Source organism: Stegastes partitus, unplaced genomic scaffold (assembly GCF_000690725.1).
Source record: "Stegastes partitus isolate 25-593 unplaced genomic scaffold, Stegastes_partitus-1.0.2 Scaffold2411, whole genome shotgun sequence".
Classification (NCBI taxonomy): domain Eukaryota; kingdom Metazoa; phylum Chordata; class Actinopteri; family Pomacentridae; genus Stegastes; species Stegastes partitus.
Genome location: NW_007580142.1, coordinates 24,263 through 49,442, shown reverse-complemented (window position 1 = coordinate 49,442; position 25,180 = coordinate 24,263). Strand labels below are relative to the sequence as shown.

At 39.8% G+C, this 25,180-nt stretch overlaps 3 protein-coding genes and 1 long non-coding RNA gene across 5 annotated transcripts; 3 read left to right on the top strand and 1 right to left on the bottom strand.

The window, feature by feature from the left end:
- The first annotated feature begins 232 nt into the window (after positions 1-232).
- spsb3b (splA/ryanodine receptor domain and SOCS box containing 3b) lies at positions 233-7,747 on the top strand. Its single transcript, XM_008305118.1, has 7 exons — positions 233-291; positions 2,318-2,453; positions 3,091-3,271; positions 5,514-5,701; positions 5,866-5,968; positions 6,413-6,538; positions 6,635-7,747. Exons 1-7 carry the CDS (start codon positions 251-253, stop codon positions 7,171-7,173), a joined length of 1,314 nt encoding a protein of 437 aa, XP_008303340.1. The 5' UTR covers positions 233-250; the 3' UTR covers positions 7,174-7,747.
- A 49-nt stretch (positions 7,748-7,796) lies between these two features.
- eme2 (essential meiotic structure-specific endonuclease subunit 2) lies at positions 7,797-12,786 on the bottom strand. Of its 2 annotated transcripts, none has more exons than XM_008305116.1 (8): positions 11,893-12,786; positions 10,734-10,855; positions 10,407-10,496; positions 10,194-10,312; positions 9,958-10,036; positions 9,113-9,228; positions 8,240-8,429; positions 7,797-8,165 (listed from the first exon to the last, which is right to left on the bottom strand). In XM_008305116.1, the coding sequence occupies exons 1-8, from the start codon at positions 12,299-12,301 to the stop codon at positions 8,010-8,012; spliced, it is 1,281 nt and encodes a 426-aa protein (XP_008303338.1). In that variant the 5' UTR covers positions 12,302-12,786; the 3' UTR covers positions 7,797-8,009. The 2 variants fall into 2 exon arrangements, with proteins under 2 accessions (XP_008303338.1, XP_008303339.1); XM_008305117.1 differs by having other exon boundaries at positions 10,407-10,493.
- Positions 10,478-11,878, top strand: LOC103374949 (uncharacterized). The gene is made up of 3 exons (XR_521167.1): positions 10,478-10,550; positions 10,656-10,738; positions 11,819-11,878. It is a non-coding gene; the product is annotated as an uncharacterized LOC103374949 (long non-coding RNA).
- A 2,537-nt stretch (positions 12,787-15,323) lies between the features above and the next one.
- Positions 15,324-23,000, top strand: mfsd1l (major facilitator superfamily domain containing 1-like). The gene is made up of 13 exons (XM_008305115.1): positions 15,324-15,445; positions 16,823-16,923; positions 17,096-17,205; positions 17,294-17,349; positions 17,440-17,583; positions 17,698-17,856; positions 17,944-18,059; positions 18,215-18,315; positions 19,093-19,204; positions 19,314-19,451; positions 20,166-20,305; positions 20,393-20,504; positions 20,611-23,000. The coding sequence occupies exons 1-13, from the start codon at positions 15,424-15,426 to the stop codon at positions 20,749-20,751; spliced, it is 1,452 nt and encodes a 483-aa protein (XP_008303337.1). The 5' UTR covers positions 15,324-15,423; the 3' UTR covers positions 20,752-23,000.
- Positions 23,001-25,180: the final 2,180 nt, after the last annotated feature.

The following is a 25,180-nucleotide window of genomic DNA, read 5'->3' as shown; positions in this document are numbered from 1 at the left end:
TAACAAGTCAGCACACTTCACGTGATGCCTCATTTGGAAATAGGCCACAGTTATTATCCCATTTACCCCAGCTACGTAGGTAAAGGTAACTAAGCAAATTAACATAAACTCCTCCTCTGCAACTTCTTATCCAATAAGCACAGGAAGGAGGCGTGGAGAGGTAATGTTTATGTCTATGTGGCCTGGAAGTGGGACAGAGTGCAAACTGCACCTGTCACCCAGTTGGATATAGAGACACACTGGCATTGAAATGAGCCACTGCAAGACAGTGTACAGGAAGACTGCTGTAAGGTAAGAGCACCGTTCCTGTTAAGAATGATGTAGTCTTGTTAAACAGCGTGTGTGTGGTTGTGTTTTAGTATATAGTAATGACAAAGCAAACTTCAAGTGAAACTGCAGTTGAGTATTTGCTGATCATACAACCAGATCTTGCTGGGAGGTTTACATATCCAGTAGATAATGTAATCTAGAATGACTCACAGTGAGAATTACAGATGGTCTTACTGCACTGACGTTGTGAACAGAGGATCAGATTCTGTTGCATGAGAACAGAAACTCTGAGCCGGACCCTAAAAAAGTGATTTGATTTCACAACAGAGAGATTTTCAACATTTTTATTTCATAATCGTAACTCATATTGATCTCACAGTTCAGAGTCAAATGCATTATTATCACATCCATCAACACAGCAGCTGACAAACTTGTTCCTCGACTGCTCGGTACTCATGATGCAGCTACAGTATGTAGGGTAAGGCCCAATTAAAACAAGACTAGCTCCAGACTAACTAATCTAAATTAATGGCAGTCATCTCCTGCACCTGCTTGCAAAGCAGCAACCAGCTGCTGTGTTCAGTTCTGGTATTAACAAGACATGTTATCAGGTCGAGGTGCAGCATGTTCAGGAAATTAAGACTCTGCTTAGGGCTTGAACTGTCAGCTGTACAGTACAGAGTAAATCAACATTATCTCTAGTATTCTGAACTTTTATGAGACTTTTTCTTCTCTTCTTTTTTAAACAGAGACACATTTCAGAAAAGCAAAACACTGACAGCAAGTCAATTAATTTCACTGATTCCTGACAGTGAAAATGGGAAGCAGTTCAACAAAGAGGGATTTTTAAAAAGCTTGCATATCAGCCAGTTCTATTTTTTGTCAATATATCAGTAATAAAGCCTAGAAAATGTTGTGGAGTTCCCAAAAATGCCCAATTAAGAACTAAAATAATGTTCTTTACAGTCATGATAGTGAACGTAAACTTTGTAACAGTGCGTTTCATGACAGAACCAGCTTAACAATGCTGCTTTTTCTCTGAAATCACTAAAAAATAATCTCAACTTCATCTGTCACATGCTATCAAAGCAGAATAAGGTATTAAAATCGCTGGTGCACATTGCAGTGAGCAGGTCAGGCGACCTTATCTGTGTCCATCTAACAGACGAGCTGTCACGGCGGCAGAGCAGAGGGTTGGGTTAAAGGTGGAACAAGTGCGTGGAAACACTCCCTGCTGCCAACTGTGGCATATGGGGCTGATAGACACACACAGGCAAGCTCACACACAAAGGTGGCTGCAAATGTTTCCTTGCAAGGATGTTTTGCAGCTTCATGCAAACTCTAAGAGCTGGTGATGAATGTCAGTGAAGTCTGCTGAGCTGACAGAATGGCTACAGTGACTGTTTGCTATTCACGGTTTTAACTGACCTAATTTCAGTTGTCAATCATGTTCGTGAGACATCTGAGAAACGTGGCGGCAATGTGAAGCAGCTCATACCTTTTCTAAGCAGAAAGTTGGAAATGCAAGGAATGTTTTTGTGTCTTTCTGAGGAAAAAAAAAACAAAATACATTGCGCAATAAAAGTCATCAGTCAGCCTGTAAAAGCTGCCACTGTAAAGAAAGAAATAAGACATTCAAGTTGCTCTTATTTCTGGTTTAACATATTTTAATTAGTTTGAGACCTTAAGTCATATTTAGCTAAATCAGGCTGCTGTTAATCACCAGAAAACCCTCTTCAGCCCAGAACAGCAGGTTATTTTGTGTGTTTTCCTTAAATTGCATGGATTTGTTAGGTTTATCTCTAATATAATATAATATTTATAGGTCTTCACCTTAACCTTACTATATAAAGTCTCCAGAGATGACATGTTGTGAATTATCTTGAATATAACCTGCTAAGAGTGTGTCAAAAATGAATCTGACCTCAGATGTGAACTAGGGCTTTAACACTGACCTTAGTTGACATAAATAAACGGGTGAACGGCCTCCTGTACATATGCCACCTGGTCATCCGGTGTTTGTGTTGGGTTTGCTGTCTGTCCACAGGGCCGCCATGCTGAGGAGAGGCAGGAATGGCCGGGCTCTGCATTTGGCCTGGAGTGAACCACGGCAAGAGACAGATGTCATGGCAATGATCCAGACATCAGACACGGAAGAGTGGGAGGGACAGACGAGGCCACAGGTGAGGTACTGGGGTTCGTAAGGTGCAACAAAAGATGAAACTGGGTTGCACACTGCTAGCTGAAGTGGAGATGGGGAATTCATATAAAATAGATATAGAATGGTTCATGATATATGATGGCCAATAAGAAATGTTTAAATCCAGTGTTTTTGTCAGTGTTGGGACAATATTTCTACCAGTAGTTTTCCACTGGGACTGTCCAGCGTCTGAAAAGGTTGTGTTCAAGACCGGGTCAGCTCTTCAAAGGCAAGGACAGGAGGCCCAGTATTTTTGGAAGGCTTCTAATTTTACTTACTTACACATGACCTCTCTCACCAATAACACACACGAACCTTTTAGGGGTGAGGCTATCTAGTTGAAACATGGCATACGGGCTCTCATTCGGCTCTCTACATTGTAGGGCACAGCATGGCCAAATTGTGACTTTTCAATCCAGGCTTGGCAACCCATTACTCTCCTCTGGCTGCAGTTTACCAAAGGCAAAAAGGCATCATAGCTGCCAGTGGAATTGCAAAAATTATTAAATATAATCCTCAAGCTCCTTCACTGGAAGTAATTCCTTCCCCTGCTCCCGAGCCAACCTCCCTGGACCATGGCCACGTTCATGGACTTACAAGTTGCTGTTTGTGTCAACCAGATCAGTGACTTGGAGCCTGAGGTGGATTACCTGACCGGTTCTCCGGCCGTTTCCGAGTTGGAGGCCCTGCCCGGCACGGTACCGGTGACGGGGGAGTCTTTCTGCTCCTGCGACCGACCGGAAGAGCTCAGCGCAGGTTTCGGTGTCATCAGCGACTGCCTGTGCGGGGAGGAGGATCAGGGTGAGCACAAACTGATGAATACAGTAATACACCTAATGAACACAGCAGGGTGGATACAAGTGGAGTGTGGAGGTTGCAAGGATCGTTATAATAATTTAAGGCCTTGATAATAATATGACAGTTCCTTAATCAGACTTTGATTGTGTTTCTAAGACAATAGCTCAGTAATATTAACAATTTATCAGTTTGCCAGTTGACAGGAGTGAGCTCTCAAAAAATACAAATGTAATCCAAAACACACATTTTATGGTGGAAAGTAACTAAGTACATTTACTCAAGTACTCTATCAAGTTCCAATCTTGAGGCATTTGGTCTTTACTTAAGTTATTTCATGATACATTATACTTCCATTCTACTACGTGTCAAAGAGTAATATTGCACTTTCTCCTCTTTTGTGTTTTCACAGCTTAAGTTGCTTCATATGATGAAGAGGTCACACAGTGGATAATCAAAACTAAATATAATCAAACTAAATACAACACTATTGAAGATTAAACCAGTGGTTTTCAGCTGTTTTGGTGATTTCTGATTTCTTGTGTTTTGGTCACATTTCAGATGTCTATGAGTTGTTAACAGCTCCACCAAGCAACGATTTAAAACAAAAATAACTTTAAACTTCTGACATTGTTTTATTTCATTAAATGTCCAAATAAGCCAATATCTCACCAAAAAAATGAAAGATTAGAGAAAAAGTCCAAAACCTGACAACAGATCTGTGTATCAGAACTTTGTTTGACTTCTTTTCTCTTTTAATAATCATCTGATGACCTCTCAGATTTATTCCCTGTTTATAAAACTGTAGTTCAACAGTAACAAGCCGCTGACACACTGTTGCTTCGGCATTAATAATCTAATAACAATAATATATCAAGCAGAGTCATAATACTTTAAATACATTTTGCTGATAATAGTTATCTTCCTTTTATGCAGGACTATTACTTGTAATGGAGTATTTTCACATTACTATAATAGTACTTCTACTTAAGTAAAGGATCTGAATACTTCTTCCACAACTGCTTGCTGCACATGTGAAGACACGATTTGTTCCACCACCAGCTGAACAAGCTGAACAAGCTTTTCCCAGCAAACATCAAGTCTCAGTCTGTCTGCAGGGAATGCTGTTGATACTGATACCTGTTTTTTTTTTAAACCATGCTTGAAAAACAAGTTCCACTGATTCTGTGGAAGTGGGTAATAAATTAAAGTCTAATGAGGTATCCTGGTAACAGACATACGAAGGGGATATTAAGACTGAGAGTCTCCAGTGTGAGGTTACACACAGCAGTGATTCCAGCTAAATCCTGACACTCACACAGACAGAGCTCACACGCTGATGATGAGCAGGTGTAATGTTTACTGTGTACGAGGGCTGAATGATTTGAGTAAATAATCATTTTGTGATTTGATTTGCAATACATATATATTTTAGTCAAGCTTAACCCTCCTATTATCTTTGGGGTAATTCAATGTTTAACATCTCTACATAGGTCACTAACATAATTTTTTCAGTTTTATTTAAAGGGCGATTTACACATAAACTTAGGTAACAATTTTAATTATGATATTTTCTGGAGGTTTAAAATTGAACCCAAGGATAAAAGATGTCAGTAAATTTGAAGGTAATAGGAGGGTTAAGTTCAATATTCACTTTGTAATAATTTTGAGTGAGAGCACAGTATCCCCTGAGATACTATCAGAAGTACGATTGCCACACAAGGAGAGAAGCATGAATTTGTAAAAACAGTTAACAGTGGGTCAGACATGCAGCTTGTGTTCTTAGCCTTTGATTTGCTAATTGCATTGTTTCAAACCGTTCAGGCTGCCATGCATTAACATTTGTTAATGAATACAGAGTACAAAGTACAACTGAGCTGATGGCGGTGCTGCTAGTTCCTGATGGTATTTGGTCTAAACCTGATGTTTTGATCTGTTGATGGAATTACATGGAAAGTCGGGGCACCACCAACATTACTAGAATTCATCCTTATGAACCTTACAGTGGCTGTAGATGAAAAGTCACGGAACCACCAAAGTCTTCATCCTCTGTATGACAAGAATGTTTGTATTAAACTTCATGTAACTCCATAATAGTTGTTAAGATATTTCACCTCAGACCAAGCTGGTGGACTGATCACCAGAACAAGCCACGCTGTGCCTCTAGCATGTGTGAAAGTTTAAAAAATGGCAAATGCAATCACAACTGTCCATCTCGTTTAAATGTTCCTGTATGGTGTGTGTTCAGGTTTCGACTGGGTGTGGGACGAGCACTGTAAGTCCTCTGGAGCCTTCCTCAGCTGCGACAACAGGAAGGTGAGCTTTCACTCCGACTACAGCTGCGGCACTGCAGCCATCCGCGGCACCAAGGAGCTCACAGACGGACAGCACTACTGGGAAGTTAAGATGACTTCTCCCGTCTATGGAACCGATATGGTGCGTAACAGTCCCTCAGATAAATAACAGCAGTTCATGAAAAGTGGTTTCAATCAGAGTTTGTCTGATCTCTGTGTGAAAAATGGATGTCAAGGGCTATAGCAAATTACTATCAAGTGAGGAACTACAACAATTCTCTTTAATTGTGGTTGTTTGTGGTGTAGATGGTGGGAATTGGAACTTCAGAGATGAACCTGGAGAAGTTTAAATACAACTTTGGCAGCCTGCTGGGCCACGATGAAGACAGCTGGGGGCTCTCCTACACAGGTAAGAGCTTTGGCTGATGCAAAAATGTGTAAATGTGTTCTTTTTTTTTCCATTAGTAATGCATATGAGTGGTTAACAAAATAAAATGAAGTAAAAAGAACATACAAGAATTCATTAATAAACTGAACAACAAGGACAAGCAGACAATCACAGCAAAACATTACATGGGGAAGTGCTGAATTGCTTTGAGGGTGCATGGGGGGGCTATGAGATGTTGCGTGGTGTGTGTACAGATTGTAGAGTGTGTGTGTGTGTGTGTGTGTGTGTCCCGAGCTTTTTCAGGGTTTGGGTTTTAGGGTTGTGTTGTGATTTGTTCCATGTTTATGTGATCTTTCCGGAGGTTCATCCATTGGTTGATGTGAATTTTGTGTCTCGTTTTCCAGTTTATGTTGATTTGTTGACCTTGATAATCAACAGAAAAATGTCTACGTGTGTGTTTTAAAGGTCTGCTCCAGCACAAAGGGGACAAAGTGAAGTTTTCCCCTCGGTTTGGTCAAGGCTCGATCATAGGAATGCACCTGGATACATGGCACGGCACCCTGACCTTCTACAAGAATCGGCACTGCATAGGTGTGTGTTGAACTGCAACTGAAGCTGGTCTTGTAGGCTGCAATAAAATCCAGTTACCCTGAAGGGTTTTTGTTGTGTCACCTCTCCTGCTAACAGGTGTCGCTGCCACCAGGCTGCAGAACAAGAAGTTCTACCCCATGGTTTGTTCCACAGCAGCCAAGAGCAGTATGAAGGTGATCCGTGCCTGCTTCACTCCCACCTCCCTGCAGTACCTCTGCTGTGCCCGACTGCGCCAAGCGTTGCCCTGCTGCCCGGACATGCTGGAGGCTCTGGAGCTGCCCCCGGGCCTGCACAGCCTCCTCCAGACTCAGCTGGGCTGGGTCTTCACCCTCAACAGTGGCCCTGAAACCCCGGAGCAGCAGAAACACTTTCCCGAGGACTTCCAGGAGGAGATGAGCCTGCCTTCGAGCCCCAGCCCCATCCCCAGCCCGGTGTCCACCCTGAGTGCCTGCGCCTCCCCCAGCCCCTGCACCAGCCCGCTCCCTGACACCATCTCATACTGTTGCGCCTGCCAGATGTCACCTCAGACTCATTCCAGCACCTGCCAATGCCCTCCAACTCCCCCCAGCAGCGACTACGATAGCTGCTGCTCCGAGCCTGAGGATTACAAATGCAAAAGATGCCGCTGGACATGACGGCCGTTCTCCCTTTGCCATCAATGTCAATCTTATCTTTTAGCCAATGTTTGAATGGATCGATGGTTCTCTATCGTTTATCATCCAAGCAAATAATCACTGAATGTGAAGAAAGAAGCGAGTGTGTAGCGTGAGACTTTTAATGCAATTAGGGCGACAGCTTCCCTCGTTCTCATTTTAGCCAATTTCTAACACTTGACTAATAAGAGTCACTTTGTTTTGTTCTGATTTATTGTTTCATTGTTAAAATATGTCAGTCGCTGTCTTTGCAAAGCCAACACTATAAGCAAATTAGACTGACCAAAAAAAAAAAAGAAATGAATAATACTGGAATACTTGTTAAGGAGTGCACTTGTTTTCTCACGAGGAGGAAAGAAGCTGCTTTTTGATACTGTGAAACTGACTTTTTGTAAATGTGTTTTGCAATCAGCAAATATCAACAGTGTTTGTGTTTTTGCTCATAAGATGATTTGCTACTCAGCAGTGTGTTTTTTTTAATTATTATTCACAGTTATGCTTTTGTTATTGAACTTTCTTACTCAGGCAATTCTATAAAATAAAAGAAAAATGAAAAGTTCTGTTGCAGATTATTTCTAGACACCAGGATCATACAGAGCACATTATACTGTCATAGAATTGTTTATTTTCCAAAATATATTACATTATTATATTCTCTTCATTGAATCTGTTCAGTATAAATAGTGCTTTCCTCGACAGTGAACATGATATCAAAAGTATTTTTAGCTTGTAAACATTAACATATTCGCATCCAAGTGGTGACCAAGTGTCATTGGAAACCATGATTCATCCTTCTATCTCCATCTCAAGCAAGCAGACTAATCCAGGACCAGCTGGGGGTTCTGGGCCGTGACGCAGCGGTAAACTCTGGCTGATATCTCCGGTCCAATGCGTCTTTCTTTGCCTCCGCTTTTCACTAAGAGACCAGCCAGCAGCCCCTTCCTCTCCTCCTCCGACGCCAAGCTCTGGTAAGCCTGAAACCGACAACAAAATGTAACAGTCGTTCTTATAAATCATCCTGCTCTGCTAAAGGTGCGCTCAGATCTACCTGCAGCAGCAGCTGAGGAGACGGGTAGGACGCGGTCACAGCGGAGGCCACAGCAGGGCTCACTCTGTTCAGCTGCTGGATCTGTTTGCTCCAGACCTCAACCAGCCCCGAGCCGTCCCTCTCGACCCGAACCCCACTGGCCCACGAACCGTCCACGCAGAAAGGTAGCTCTGCTCGCTCTGTCAGGAGTCTACGGTGAGGGAAAGCAGTCAGGTACTAGTTTGTCTGGTTTAACCCTTTATAGGGCACTCCTTGAAATACTTTGAAAATGACAATTTCAACTCTAGGGTGTTACTGAAGCATAATTCAAGATATTTTTACTTTTGTGACTTAAAAAAAATACATAAATAAATGTGGCAAATCAAGATTAATAAATCTACCATATATGGTAACTTGCCCGTCTACAGTTTTAAAAAGAAAATTTATAATAAATAAAAAGTAACAAACTGCAAAAAACATTTATTTAGAAACATTTTAGTTTGAGGTAATGACACACAACCAGTAACACAGTATTTATAAAGTGCTTGGTGAGTTCATTCAGTAACATTTTTCTTGGGGTAGTGGTATTAGTGGCACTGATCTCAAACGATAAATCAAAGTGGAGTTCAATTCAAACCAGTAACAAAGCGTTTATAAAGTGTCTGGAACATTTGTGTGGTGACATTTTTCATAAGGTAGTGACATTGGCACAAGCATAAAAATTAAATCAAAGCCCACATGGTTCTTCAACCTCAAGGAGAGGCACAGGGTGGACACACTGAACATCCAAGGAAGTTACCAAATATGGTCACTTGGCTCATAAAGGGTTAAAGTTAGAAAGCAAGTAGAGAATAGTGGCTTTAAAGGATAATGGAGGTGGTCTGTGACACATACTTGAAAGGGCGTTTCGACAAGGCCTTGGTGACGGCACAAACATGATCAGTGACGTCCTGCCAGCCATCCAAGAAGACCAGTGAGATATTTTTGCAGAGCTGCAGGTACACAAGGACCTGGAAGGACAGCAGTTAAAACGTTAAAGATCGCCTCTGGTGAAAATCAAGTTTTCTCCCTTAATGGTTATGTTTTAATGTTGTAATGTTATAAACTGTGAGCAAAATAAGCAGTCAGTGCCACCGCTGATCATTTCCACCTTGAGTCAATGACAGCATGAAAAACACAAACTCAAACATGTATGGCTGAATAACTTCACATTACAAGTTGCCATTGTGTAGCGCAGAGAAGTTTTACAGTGTTTGAACTTATTTGGTGGTGAGCTGGTGTGCTCGACCTGCAGCGAGTGAGGAGGTCTGCATATTCATGTAAAGCAACAGTGTGGAGCTACTTGAAAGACATTTTTAGAGGAACTTATATAAAATCATAGGATATGGATTTTTGCCGACGGCATCCTTTTTTATGTCACCAAGTACTCTGATATCTTTATGGATTTCGTACCTTCCTCAATGTTAGGAATACATTATCTTAAAATACTCGATTAGCATCCATGCTCCACACTGTCTCCAAGCTTGTTGTTGTGGTTGAAGTTTTTAACTTTTAAAATAATGTCAAAACAAACAAAAACAACAATGTCCTCCCATATCTTTAAACTTTTTGATAAATGATGTGCTGCCCACATAGAACCCTCCTGTGTTAGTGTGATGTTTAGTCCTTCTATATAAAACCATGAGTCTTTGCTGTATGACTACTATTTTCAGAAAGGAAGAGAATCAAAGTAAACTGACCTCCTCAATGTCCACATTCTTCATCCCTAACTTGGATTGAAGCATCTCATCTCGTGGATGCTCACCACAAGCATTTATGCTGTTGGTAAACCAGTCTGTTAGAACATAATGTTTAAATGAAACCCACCAGGCAATGAGTGTTGTATCACTACACAGAATAAAGAATTAAAATGATGAAGTAAGTGATGAAAGAATGAACTCTCTGCCCATAATCGGCCCCAGACGGATACACTGACCTGTAATTTGACTCGATCACTAACAGAGTGACCACCTTCTGGGCATCACGGTTCAGACACTCCAAAAGGGGACTCAGGAAAGACCCCCTCTCCGTCTCCTCCCCTTCGCTGTCTAGCATCTGCAGTGCACAGTGGTGGAAAAAAAATACTCAGATCTTAGTAGGGAAAGTACCACAATGTACAAATAACAACTCAGTTTATAAAAAAGCTTACTCTTTTCACAGAGATCACCATGTCCATGAAGTCAGCCAAACCCAGGACCAGAACCACCTGCTCCTCCTCCACAGACACATCTTCTCCCTGCTAAAGTCAAAGCAGTAACGATTCAGTGGAAAAAATGAGGATCTGTCAGGAGAAGTGCAGCAAATTAAATGCAGTCTAAATGAATCCAGACATCTCATCCTACATCCTCCACATATAAAAGTAAAAGGTCCAGAGATGTTAACTGTATTTATTTTCCAGATGCTGGTGACACATGGAAGAAAGCAGACGTGCACCTAAATCAGGTTGGTCTGTATTTCAGAGGCTTGACCTGCTTACCTGAGGTAAGTCTCTGGTCCAGGTGATGCTGTGAGAAAGCTGCTGACTCTCAATACTAAACCTCCACTCAAAGGCAGCCAAGGTGTCCAGCAAGATGTCTGAGCCATCCTGCTGCAGAAGAGCTGCGGAAAAGCACAGAACAGCTTGTAGATGAACACATTTGTGTTTGCCCATACATTGTTTCAGCCTATTTTCATCATTGCAGAAGTCATAAATGTGACAGATGATGCATTTAGGTGGAAAATGTTACTTTGAGGTTTCTAGGCCATTAATACAATCGGACATGGAGTCATGCTGTTGATCTGAGGAGCAAAATAAACCCAAGTGTGCAGCTGCAAAAGTATTTTTGTGGGCTGTTGTTTGATTTTAAAATCTAAACTAAAAGCCAAAAAATTTAAATCAATTATTCGCCAGTTATTGTTTATGTTTTAAGCCCCTTGTTAGCATCCCAGTACATCAGTCCTGTATTATATAAACATCAAATATCTGTACTTTTATAGAAAAAAAAAAGATCTTTTACAGTGTCTGACTGGAATATTTAACTATTTTTACTGTAGTTGAATTAGCCAAAAAAACATTAGTATTTTACAGATATTTGATAAATATTTGCATATAAAGGACAGAAAATTTTTAAGGTTATTTCCCAATTTTTTGTCAAATTACAGATACTATCTTTCTTTTTTTTTCTTTTTTTTTTTTTACAAATAGTAATTAATTCTTTTACAAAATGTGACTGTAGAATTTCCATGTTCTACTGTATTTAAATGAGATAAAATATCACTATTTTGCAAAGGTATTTTGGTATTTTAATTGTTTTTACAGTTTTTGCTCATCAGAACATTTTTAACAAACGATTTTGTGTCTTTGCTGCTTGATTATTTTTATTTATTTATTTTTTAAACAGTGTGCTGCCTAATGACACCACTGCCACCACTGTTAGGATTCCTTCTAATTAAAAGTTAAATATGTAATTAAATATTTACATTTAATCAGCAGCCCTTTTATCATCTTGTTGTCGTACTGCAATATCTGTGGTATAGCATCAGCATATTTGTTTTTCTTTTTGAAATCCAACTGATCCAAAGTTGTGGACCAGTTGTCCCTGTACAGAGGACTGAAGGCTAAAGTTCCCACTGCCCCTGAAGGCAGCACAGGATACCTGGATCCAGGCGGACCGTCAGACACTTGAGGCAGTTTTCCGGCCGTAGACTCTTGAGCCTCTCGGCAGCTTCTCTCCTCTCCTCCTTCTCCTGGACCCTGGCTGCTCTCTGTCTCTCCCTCTCCTCCTTTCTTTCCTTGGCTTTCTGTCTGTCCGCTTCTATCTCCTCCTTTGTGCGCCGTTTTCTCGTCGGACTCGGTGTTCCGGATCCTTGAGGTCTCGGAGGACTCAGACTTGGAGCAGACTGCCTCCCAGCTGCTGCCGGCAGGACACTTCTGTTCTGGTCTCCTGAACTCTGGTCCTCCTTTGTCTCTGTCGCCACCTCGGGGTTTAAATCGGGTTTAGTTTCAGCGTCGCTGCCTTCAGAGTCCGATATTTCCCACGTTTTAGCTCTTCGCAGCAAAGACATTTCACATGTTTGACGCTCAACCAAAACCCATCAGAGCAGGATTTATAAAAACACTCAAACCTTAAAGGCTCAGAGTGGAGCAGCAATGTTTGTACGGTGTCCGCTGAGGGACAAACCAGCCAAAACGCGCATGATATAATCCCATTTTTCCAGGCCAGAACCCTTTAAATCCCCTTTATGTTATGAACCCAACCTAAGAGCAGATTAGATGTCTGTTGTGAGACGCAGCAGAAGGCAGAGAGACACAGCAGCTGTCGCCAGGTGGACGACAGACCAGCTGACACAACTGCTGTTTATAAATGGATTAAATCTCAGTGCAAAGTCACTGATCAGTTCAGTTCAAATGTGTTATCATTAGTACAAGAGGAGAGTTACATCTTCATACATCAAGATGAAGACACAAATATAAATACAAGCACAAGACAAGAAAAACAATTTTTATGAATGAAGCAGCATCATACAGGCTATGGAGAATACTCTGTTCTGCAAAAGTATTGTGTGGAAGCCTCCTGCAGACTTTATTTACATGATCACTTAAATTTAAAAACAGCATCATAATTTGCCACACATGTATGTGTTATTGGTGTAACATCAAAATGATTCTATTCAATTTCCATTTTTTATTTTCATGTTTCTGTGGCCATGTTAAAAGAAAAATTAAATGGACATTTGACATTTATTTGTCAACGACTAAACCTGCTGTACAGTGAACCATAATTAAATTCAACAAGCAATCAATCTCTTTCATCTACTTTTACACGTCACCATCCTATCTTGGTGTCAAATTTATAATTAAAATGCAGATTTCTAACAATTTAAAAATGATAACAGCAATAGCGTTTGTCATTTAATTAAAAAAAAAAAAGGAACAATTGAAGTGAAATGATATCTGTCAGCACTCTCATCAGGTAAAACGTAATTTTCTTGTTCACCTTTGCTCTCAGAAAAAGCATTTTGCACTTGAATATTGTCAACTGTACAGCAGGTTTAGTCTTTGACAATAAAATGAACTGTCAAATGCCTTTTTCATTTTTATTTTAATGTGATCACAGCACGCCCATGCAGGTATGTGAAAATAAAAGTGCAAATGGATTTAATACATTTACCTTTTCATTTTTTGCTTAAATAAAACATACATATTTGGGGGAATCATAATGCTGTAGTAAAGTTTCATTCTCATTTTCAAATGTAAATTGCCCTTTAGTTATAGTATCATATAGGCTTCTATGGTATGTAAATATGTCATTATTGCAAAGACAGACATCCCTGGAAGTCAACAGGTGGATGACAGCTTGGAGGAAGAAGCTGTTTCTGAGCCTGGTCGTGCAAACTGTGACGCTCCTGCAGCGCCTCCCACAGGGCAGGAGACAGAACAGTCCACAGTTTGAGAAGGTGGTTCTCTGCTAATTCTGGGATCTCTGCATAGGCCGTGTTTATGTTGAATGTCTTTTTATGGATTGAAGCTGGGTACCAGTGATTTGCTGGGTTACTCTGGTGACCTGCTGCACTGTTTACCTGATCTGCTCATGTCCAGTTACTGTACCTCAAGAGATCCAGCTGGTGAAGATGCTCTCGATGGATCAGAAGTTGGAGAAGATCACCCCAAATCCTCTCCACCTTCTCATCGATCTCCTCAGGAAATGCAGGTATTGTTAGACCTCCAGAAAAGTGACTGAGTCAGCGTTTCATCAATGATTGACTTTGTGTTTTGTCAGTGATTTAATTAGAGTTTTATCAGTAGTTCAATCACAGTTTTGTCCAAGAGCACCTTTAGGTGAATGGAGGGGTGGTCTGTTACAGGCCTTTTCTACTTATAATGTGCAATGATCAAATATTGAGGTTTCTAATGAAGCTACAGAGTCAGACTAAAGTAATCAAACAATCGCAACTTATAATTGCTATTTTGATGCCTTTGGTTGATACTATTGTGACTGTTAGGATATTTTTTCCTCCATAGTTTTTTATTATTGAGCATTTATATTAAGTGAAATCTCACTTAAATGTTGACAGAAGGATTTGATCGGCAAATTAATTTTTTATGCGTGATACCATTTTTTATATTCCAGAGTTTGCGTGCATGGGTGTAAGTTGAACTTTGACTATATGTAAACACAAGCAGAACATTTTCTACTTTAACTGAAAAATGTCATTCAAGTTCAGTTAGTACAAAAAAATGGAAGATGTGCTCAGGCTGAAATATTTGGGAACAATGTCTAATTTAGATTTCTCTGATCGATATTGTAATTTTATTCCTGACATGCATTTTTAAAGCCAATCTTCACTTCAACATTTACTGTGTAATGGATTTAAAACATGTGATGAAGCACTGAAAGCACAAAAGTCACACAAGGTGGATGGCGTGAATTTGTAAAACATTTAACACGTGAATTTTAAACATGAGTCCAATGTGCTGCATAATGCGTATCCTAAATTTCAACCTTTTGCGATTTGCTATTTGAATTGTTTCGAACGCAACTTTGATTTTAAATGTATTGATTGTGCAGTCTGAGCATGCAGACTGCCCACACAATATAAATTTTTCTTTTGCTGGCACTACATTGTGTATTTAGACTATTAAAATAACCCCAAAGATAATATATTTGATGATTTGATAAAAGTTCTTAAATGTGTTGATTTATTGAAAGAACGGCTACAGTTATATTTTGCTTCCAGACTTTATATGGTCTTTAAAATGTCATAAAAACAACAAAAGTGTATGTTCTTTAAAACACTTGAGAATACAAAGATAATTTTCTGTTGACAAAATATTGTTGTTGTGTTCTGCTGGATATTTTTCCACATAATGTTCTATATAAATATACACAGCTGTGTAAAATTAATAATTAACGTATTGTTGAAAGACAGAAAAGTTGTCAATAAAGTTTTCAGGAAGTACAATTCCTGCGCAGATCTCCAAACTGCGCGCTGCGTCATGACGTATACATCGCTATGGCGACGGGCTCATCCATGTAGCTTTAAGAGCAGCGGTCTGGTGGGAGCCAGCACAGTTGTAGGCAGCTGAACGTACCCTGCTAACCTGCTACAGCCGTCTGCTCATGTAAACAACAGCAAAGGATGTGATTTGGACGTTTCACTTTACAGCTAGCACTTTATTCCTGACCATGGTGCAGCCGGCAGAGAAAGGTACGTCTCACAGTTGTACTATTTCTCAAAAACAACGTTTCGCTAAGCTAACAGACCTCCAGACAACACACTTCCCTGAAAATGGGGCCACCGAAGGACCAACTCAGCAGTTTGTGCTTTAAGAGTCGTTAAAAAAGCTCATGTGACCGAGGAGGGAAGTTGTTTAATGATTTGTCAGATTTATTACAAAGAAAATGCTCTCTTTTATTTCGCTTAGTCGTTCACCAGCTCTGAGCTCATTCAGCTGTTTTGTGTGTTTTTGTATTTGAGGTCAACACGAAATTTTCCACTGAACTGAGTTAAAAGAAATATTTTCTTTAAACCTCCCAACACTCAGAAATTGAAGTTTTCTTACTGGATTTGTTGCCTTTGCCGTGTAGAGTACTAATGATTAAATTCAATTTAATTATGACAGTGTTATCTGAGTTATTATTGAGAAGAGCTTCAGTGATTTATCAGTTAGCTGCCAACCAATAAATTAATTGCGCACTATTTTCATAAGACATTAATCAATTTGAGTAATATTGAAAGAAAAAATGAAGTCAAATTCTCTGATTGTCTAATTTTTTCTTCAATTAGCTTTTTTTTCTGGTTAAATATTTTTCCGGTTGTGGACAAAACAAAACATTTGAAGAATTCATCTTGTCCTTTGGAAAACACTGATCATGATTATTCATAATTTTCTACTAAACCACTAATTACTGATTAATTAAGAATATAATCAAAAGTGAAAATAATCTCTAGTTGCAGCTTTATTACTGAAAGTATTTTTATATTGTAAAGCATATCTGCAAGGGACATTTAAAGCTTTATAGTGAATTTGGATTTTCATAAACACTTTGTTAAAGCCAAGCATTAACAAGAGACACATAGAAGAGTTTCCATTCAAGTGCTCAGATATTTTTCATATGAGATAGAAGATATTGCGTAAATATAAAATTCAATTGAAGTTTCAACAAGAACATAAACTGATATGTGGCTGCAAATAAGTTTTATTTTAATTGTTAATTAACAATTGCAGTTTATTTTCTTAATTAACTGATTAGTTGTTTATAAAGTGTCAGAAAATGATACAAACTATTCCCAAAGTCCTAGATGACACCTCAGATGTGTTGTTTTGTTCACAACGTAAATACGTTAAGTTAATTGTCATAAAAGAGTAAAGAAAACAGGAAATATTCTAATGTAACAAGCTGAAATCAAAGGATTTTGACTTTTTTTTTCTTAGAAAATCACTTACAGTGATTAATGAATTGTCAAAGTAGTTACTGATTAATTTAACCAATCAATTAATTGCTGCAGCCTGAGCTTGAAATATTCACTTGTGTTAACATTGTTTGTCAATCCCTGACGCTGTTCTCTCTGTTCTTGCTACAGCGTATTATCGCTTCGTGGTGCTCTTCTTTAACTGTCTGCTGACGTTTGGCTCCTACTTCTGCTTCGACATCCCCAGTGTTCTGCAGGATCAGTTTCAAGGGGTGAGTGAGAGGCCACAGAGAGGGTCAGCTTAGAGATGCTGTCAGTGATCAGTGATTTCTCTGCATCTACTGACATGATTGTTGTAGTTTAGTGTTAAAAGTCCAAAGTCTGTTCTGCATTTGTGGCTACATAGAGAAGAACTTTCATCATTGGTTTGTCCTCATGTGACAGAACCTGACGTGTACCAATGCAACGGTGATCAATGGGACAGTGGACTGTGTGGAGGGACTGGGGATGAGCCCTCAGCAGTACAATCTTCTCTATGCCATCTACGCTTGGACGTAAGCACATTCACACATTGACTGCACTGTACAAATGCTGATAAATCAGACGAGAGCTACAGTTGGTGCTTCTCTCTCTTATCAACAGGAATGCAGTGGTGGTGATCATGGCCGGATTCCTGATTGACAAATTAGGAAACCGCTGTAAGTCTGCTTATATCTGCGTTGCACACCTGCTCAAGCAAACAACTGACAGAAACTGGTAAATTGATTTATGTTTGCTTCTTTTTGCAGTCGGGGTGTTTCTGTTCTCCTTTCTGTGTGTTTTGGGCTCATCCCTGTTCGCGCTGGGTTCCCACTTCAAAGGAACTCCCTATCTGCTGCCTCTGATGCTCACAGGCCGCCTGTTGTTTGGATCAGGCAACGGATCGCTAACCAGTGAGGCCACCTTCTATATATATCTATATATATATATATATATGCATGTATACTCCTTGTGATGTCAACTCTGAGAAATGTTCCTAAACGTTCTCTCTTTTGCCACCTTATTAGTTGTTCAGAACCGCATCACAGCCTTCTGGTTCAAAGGGAAGGAGCTGGCTTTGGCTTTCGGTCTGACGCTGGCCTTCTCTCGTCTGGGTTCAGTCTTGAACTTCTTCTTCACCCAGAAGTTTGAAGAAAACTATGGCATGCAGTGGACGCTCTGGGGTGGTAGGTTAAGAAGGGACAGAAATGTCTTGCGCAGTGTTGAAGCAGGTGTTTCTTTTCCAGCACTGAATGTTTTTCTCTGTTTTCTAGGAGCACTATTGTGTGTGCTGGGCTTTAGTTCTGCTATCATAGTCAGTGCCTTGGACAAAATTGGAATGAGGCAGCTGGGTCTTGATGGAGCCATCCAAGAAGAGTCCCGCAAAGTGGTACGAACAGAATCCTTTAATAGGCATCCAATTCCAGCCTCATTATCAAGTAGCCAACCTTTTCTTAAAGTGGAAACATTAATATTGTAGTCATGTGTACACAGTTTGTTCTGTAGTGTTTGTGAGGGCTACATTATTTGTTTCTGTGTGTGCAGAGAATTCAGGATGTGAAGCTCCTGTCGCTAAGATACTGGCTGCTGGTTCTCACCATCATGTTCTTCTACAACGGCATCTTCCCGTTCATCGCAGATGCAAGGTAGAGTTATGGACACAAATTAAAAAATTGACTCTTGAAGGCCAGTACTGTACACATCATTCACATGAATTGTGTAGATAGATTCTACTTGTGTAGAAAAAAAGGGACACACTAAAATTAAATTACAAGATCAGCAAACAGGTAAACTTGTGCTCCTTCTGTTCCAAGTCAGAAAATAACAGTAAAGTTATGTCTGTCTGTATGTGTCTTGCTTGCAGCCACTTCCAGACAATATTATAAATAGACGTGATGTCATTCCTTGACTTTGAAACATGATTATCTTCTTTGTCAGTCAAGGTTTAGTTACGACTCTGGACTGATGCAAGATGGAAAATAATGTACTAACAGTGACATACTGGCCAAGATAGATGCACATTTCTTAGTGAATTAAACCCATTAATTATTCAGACGAGCCATAGTGTAAATAGTATTTCATAGTCAAAAATGTATGATGTAGTTAATAAATTAATAATAGTAGTGTTATCTACGTATTCCAAGACTGACAAGTAGAGCAAACTATCAATCAAAACAATCTCAAAAGGCTTCAGTTGTTTATTAAAAGCACCATAGTTCATTTTTACCCACCTACCTGATTCCAGTTTTCTATCTTGTGATCTTTTTCACTATTCTAAATTCAGCTGATCTGAAAACAGAAACCAGTATTTCCTTTCGATACATTTTGACTCTGTTTACATCAACAAACTGGTATCAGTGTCCTCCTACTGCATAAATGCAACAAGTTTCATTTTACTTACTTTCACTTGTTTTCCTGTCCAGCAAATTCATTCAGGATAAATACGACGGCTACAGTCAGAAGGAGGCGGCCTACATCGCGGGAGCCGTTTATGACAGCTCACTGGTCCTCTCAGCCAGTGTGGGCATTCTCATAGTAAGTCTCTGCATCTTGTTTGTGATCTGTTCAGAAGTATTCTGCAAGAGTGCAAAGAAAACACATTTAAGCCAGTTTAACCTGTGATGCTGTCTTGTGTATATTTCAGGATTACGTGGGTCTGCGGGGCGTCTTTGCATTGGCCTGTGCCATCTTCACGCTGCCAGTGTTTGGACTCCTGGCCTTCACCTTTGTCCCTCCTCTGGTGTCCACCATCTGGCTGGGAGTCACCTACTCCTTTGCTGCTGTGAGTTTGACTGAAACCAGCTCACTTTTACTTCTAACACATACAGTTGAAACCACATACATACACTGTCTAAAAAGACATAGAACCTTTTTTTTCTCACTATCTGACATTAAATGTGACTAAACTTTTCCTGTTTTAGGTCAGTTAGGATTCCCAAAATTATTTCTATTTGCTAAATGCCAGAATAATGAGAGAGAGCATTTTTTAGATATTTTTTTCACTACTTTCTTCAAAGTCAAAAATTTACATACACTAAGATCACTATGCCTTCAGATTGTTTGGGAAAGCCCTGGTGATGATGTCATGGGTTGGAAGCTTTTGATAGGTTTATTGAAAACATTTGAGCTAATTGGAGGCACACCTGTGGATGTATTTTAAGGCACACCTTAGACACACTGCTTCCTCTAAAGAAGTCGATCCACAATTCTCTTCCTGATATCTTGACTGACAGTGGTACAATTTCCAGATGTGTGAAGGTTTCACGTTCATCTGTTCAAACAATCATACACAGTATTAACACGATGGGTATCTATGACTTAAAAAGTCCTGCATATCGACCTTGCTAGATCGTATAACTTCTGCAGTAGGTTGTGTCTATTTGTATTTCATGTTGTTCTACAAAAGTGTCTCAATGTGGTAATGAAATGATAGAAACTTAGAAGTTTTGCTTGTTTTCAGTCTGTGTCATATCAAACCTTTTCCTGTCTATTCCAGGCGAGCATGTGGCCATCTATTCCCCTCGTCGTGCCTCAGGCCACTCTGGGAACAGCCATGGGCCTTGCCACCTCCATACAGATGATTGGGATCGGGGTGTCCAATCTAGTTGTTGGACAGATATTAGGCACCAAATCGAGGTAGGAAATGCTTCAGATTGCTTCAGTGCACTGATTCTCTGTGCTGTATTTGTACTTATGGCAACACTTTCTTCGTTTCTCATCCAGTGAAACTAAGATTCCGTTGTGGCGTTGGCAGAGGATGATGATCTTCATGCTGGCCAACACCATCAGCTGCATCGTGACCTCAGTGCTGCTCAATGTCGTTGATCACAGACAGGTCAGACGTCGCTGTGGACGGCTTCAAAAACTCTCACGTATTCTGTTTTTTCAAGCTCATTGTACACAAAAAACAGTTTGCTCAGTTAATATTTGTTTTCCTGCAGGGCGGGACCCTGAACAAGACAACCAAGAGGTCGGCGCCGGCAGCGAGAGACTCAGACCGAGAGCCGCTCAACCCGGGAGAGGAAGAGCAGAATGACGAGGATGATGATGATGCTGTCAGGTCTCCTTCTATCAACTCATGAGTTTTTAATCTTAACACTCTGCCCATGTTGGATTATTGCTCTCTTTTTAGCCAATTTTATATGCAGTCGCCTCAGAGAGTTCAGACTTCATCTCTTTTTGTACAGTTGCGTTTGTTTTTCATCAATCAATGGTCAGTTAATGATGATGGAAAATCAATAATGGGATTTTAGATTTTTTTTTTTTTTTTAATTAAAAATCAAAAATTGAGATCTCTTATTACCACAAGTTTTCAGAGTCTTAATTTAGTACCCCGTTGAAGCCCCTTCCTCCTTCTTGGATACGTCTGCATAGGCTTCGCAAATATGGATTTATGCAGTTTATCCATTTTTTCCTGACAGATTCTGTCAAATTTGACTTGCATAGGAAGCATCTATAAACTGCCATCTTCAAGTCTCTCTATAGATGTTCAAAGAGGTTCAAGTCTGGACTTTGGGTGGGCCACTCAGAGAATTGTCCTAAAGCCACTCCAGTGTTGTTTTGCCTGTTTAGCTTAGATTTTGTGTCAATAAATGAACAAATACCCTCTCAGGTCAAATATACAGTTGGGGACACTCAAAGTTTTAGAAATGGTTTCGTAGCCTCCCCTGATCTGTGCCTCGTCAGAGAGTTACTTAGCTTTCATGGTTCAGTGTGAATCACGGGATCTTATGTACACGGATGTGCCTTTTCTAAACCACTGGTGGATTATTTAAACTAACAGGAAGCATCTGAGCACAGTTTGGAGATCTGCAAGCAAACAGTCTGAATACTTTGGTAGATGAGGGATTTCAAGTTTTGATTTGTGAATAATTGTCTTTTTAAAAATCAAAAACAAACATCTACAACACAGTAAAGTATGCAAAAAAATAAGGAGCCTGAATACTTTCTGAAGCGACTGTGTGTACCAGGTTTTTAGACTGTTCAGATGTCACTAAAGCCACATCACTTCTCCTCACTGTGTAGCTACAGGGATGCTACAGATGACTCCGAGTCAAAATAAATTCCAGTTAAGCAGTATTTGCACCCTAATTGTACATACATGTTACACTAAATATTCACAATACAATGTAAGTATTGCAGGGTGTTTTCTTTTAATTAGTTTTTTTTAATTATACGGGTAAAAAGGGAAACAAAACAAAATGTCAGCAAAACTTCTATCCTTGTAACCTGTTGGAATTTTGTTTGATCTTAAACACGTTATATCAGTTTTGTTTTCACTTAGCTATTGACTTAACTGCCATAATTGACGGTGTGGGCATTGATTATAACTCAAGAATTTTTTTCTTTAAAAAATGCATGTCAGAAAAATATATTTCCTTTTTTTTTTTTTTTTTTTTTTAATGATTTTCTTTCTTATAAAACAGTGAGCTGTAAATCTGTGAGTCTCCTCGACTTTCTGGACCTTTCATGGTGACTTCCAGCTTATTGTTTAGCCGTCTAGCTCACAACTTTACTGTTTTGATTCCCGCTCTGAAATGTATTTTTGGCCGTGGGAGGCAAATGTTTTCAACACATAAAGCTCTAAAAACTAAAGACACTACCGACACAGCATCAAACTGCAGACAGACACGGTTAGCAACAAGTTTGTGAACACATTGAAGCATTTAGCAGCTAAAATGAAAGCAAAGCTAAACGAAAGGGAATGATGGAGGGAATGATTGTGAGTTTGGAGTTCAGTCTTCCTCCCCCTCATCCCATCATGTTAAGCACACAGCAGCCACTAGGTGGAGCTCAACACACATTTGTGTGCACCGCTTAAACCACAATTTTTGTAGTAACCACAGATTAGTGAGTCCACCACTGTTGGGTTTATGTCACTTACCTTTATCAAAGCTCCTCTAATTTTTCCCATTGCCACCTTTCCTTTTCGTGGAATCATAAAAAGTAGATACTCACACCTCTTTCGTAAGCCAGTGTGGGTATCTGGGGGAGGTTCTCAAGATAACAGTACTTCATATCACATCCATCATACTGTCAACAACTGCAAGAATGTAGCTGTCATTAAAATAGCTACAGATAAATAGCAGCACAGCAAAGAAGAGCTGCTTCTTTTAGGCTTTCTCTCATCCTTCTAAGTCTGTGTCTCCTAAATAATGACGTGTTTTTACATTTGTGACTCGTCCAACAATGAAGAACAGTCTGTGTGAAATGATCCGTTTGCTTTTTCACTATTTGTATCAATATTCACTTCCAGTCCTGTGATGTTACAGCATAGATTCTTCTATTTGCAAAACACATACTGATGTAATATAGTGTTTTCTACAAATTCTCCAGGCTTTGATGATTTATTCCAGTTAGATCTGAGGATGGGGAGTCAAGCTTAATGTCAAATGTTTCACTTTCTGTTGGTTAAAACATGCATTTTTATAGAAAGTATACCGATTTTGCATGTGCTTTCAGTCTACTTCCTCTTGTTTTCTAATAGAATCACTGTACTGTAAACCTTTCAGTAGTTTTTGACACGGGAATTCAGTGAAACACAGATTACACAGCTTCTAAATTGATCTAATGCTGCAGTCCTCAAATAGTGCTTGTGTAGTAGCTGGATGCCAACCTTGTGTCCCTGATGCTGTGCCAGGTCGAATGTGGCGTTTTCAAGAGACTGCAGAGTGAATAGCAGATTTTTTTTATTCATTTCTTTTTATAGTCTGGCGGTTATAAGGTTCTGCGGTTTTTGAAGATGAATTATTTTCTGTCCAGCTGTCCTTGTATTCAATCATAATCCAAACCAGGACCAGACGGACAATATCTGACTCGTACAGACATGGTGACCTTTTTCTGAAGCTTTGAATAAAATGATTGTACCTCCATGCATAGCTGGATGATACAATACAGGGGCGGCTTCTAATCTTCTTAAAAGAGTTTCCCAATCACCAGCTTACCGGACGAATGCATCGCAACTGGTGACATACTTGTGTCAAGTCAAAGTCACTGGAAAGGAGGGAAGAAGGTTACCTGATAGAGACTTCCTAGAGCTCGGATCCTCTGTTTACTGTGAAGATAAACCCTAAAAATATACCTCACTTAATCTTCTTAAGCTTGTGTCGTAGGAGTTAGTCTCTGCCTGTTAGACAACACACACACACGCACACACACACACACACACACACACACACACGCTGAGTCAATGACAAAGTCTCAGAGAGCAACTTAATACCTGACTCTCAACAGAAGGCTCCTCAGGTTTGCTTTATGGTTTCTAACCTGGAGTCAGTCTGCAGCCTCAACTGTTTGGCTGAAAGTCTCGACAACATGAGCGTGTCAAGCCTCCTGAACCTCAGCAGCCTGGGCAAGATCTGCGGCTCCAGTCGCAGCAGTGAAATGGTCGTCCTGGATCGGGTGAAGAGGAAGAACTCTGTCAGGCGCATGTCGATAATCGAAGATGGTGAAGTTGCAGAAGTCCTCTACCTGATTCCTAAACAGTCCATGATGGAGCAGCTGCCGTTCATCAACCCCAACGACTACATCCTCTGTGAGAAGTTGGCGGGTATACCTGCAGAGGTGTCAGGTAATGAAGAGTTTACTTCACTATGTTGACATTAGTATTACCTTCAGAGTAATAAGTTCTTACTGTATAAGTTTTAGGATTCAGATTTTTAACAGGAGTTTTTTTTTCTGTGGTACTAAATGATGAAAATCTGTTGGAAAACGGAAAAGGCTTCAAAATTAGTGTTCAAAGGCTCTTTCTTGTATTTCACCATTTAAGGGACCACCTGAAGAAGTATTTTGCATTTACATCTTTGAGTAAGAAAAAAAGGAAATCTGATGGTTATTGAACGGTACAGTGATAAAGACTTTATTTTGCTTCAACATCATTTCACATAGATCGTAGATATCAAGCTTTAGGAAAAAGCACATTGTTGCACACATGTAATAGTAATTCATCAGCACTGACTCACTGCTGAGATAAAGTAAATACTTAAGGTTTATGGTCAAGTCGACTGTAACATGGACAATATTGTGGTTTTCGCTGACTCAGTGTGAGTCTCTGGGTGCTGACTATGCACAACAGCAAGTGTCACTGGTTCACGTCTGCCTTTTCCAGTTATTTCACACCATCTGCTTATCTAAATGAAATCCCAGTTAACAAAACTGCTCATTTTGTCAATGATAAGCTTCCTTTGTGGTTGCGTAAAACCTCTGTGGGTGTGTCTCTGTGCAGGAATATTGGTGACCTGACTTATGAGTAATCCATGACCTTACTGTCACCATCAAGACAAGCTAACCTTGTTAGACTTGGGTTAACATTTTGAATGCTTAGCATTTTCATCTAAAAACGGAATTTGCATTAATGAAATCGAAGTCTAGAAAGTGTTTGGCAGACGTGACACAAGGCTACTGTCTGTTTTATATTGAAAACAAAGTTTAAGTCAATGTTATGCTTCATTTATACAGTTAAATGAGATGAAGGCATATTGATAACTGAACTGTCAGTGAGACAAAACACAT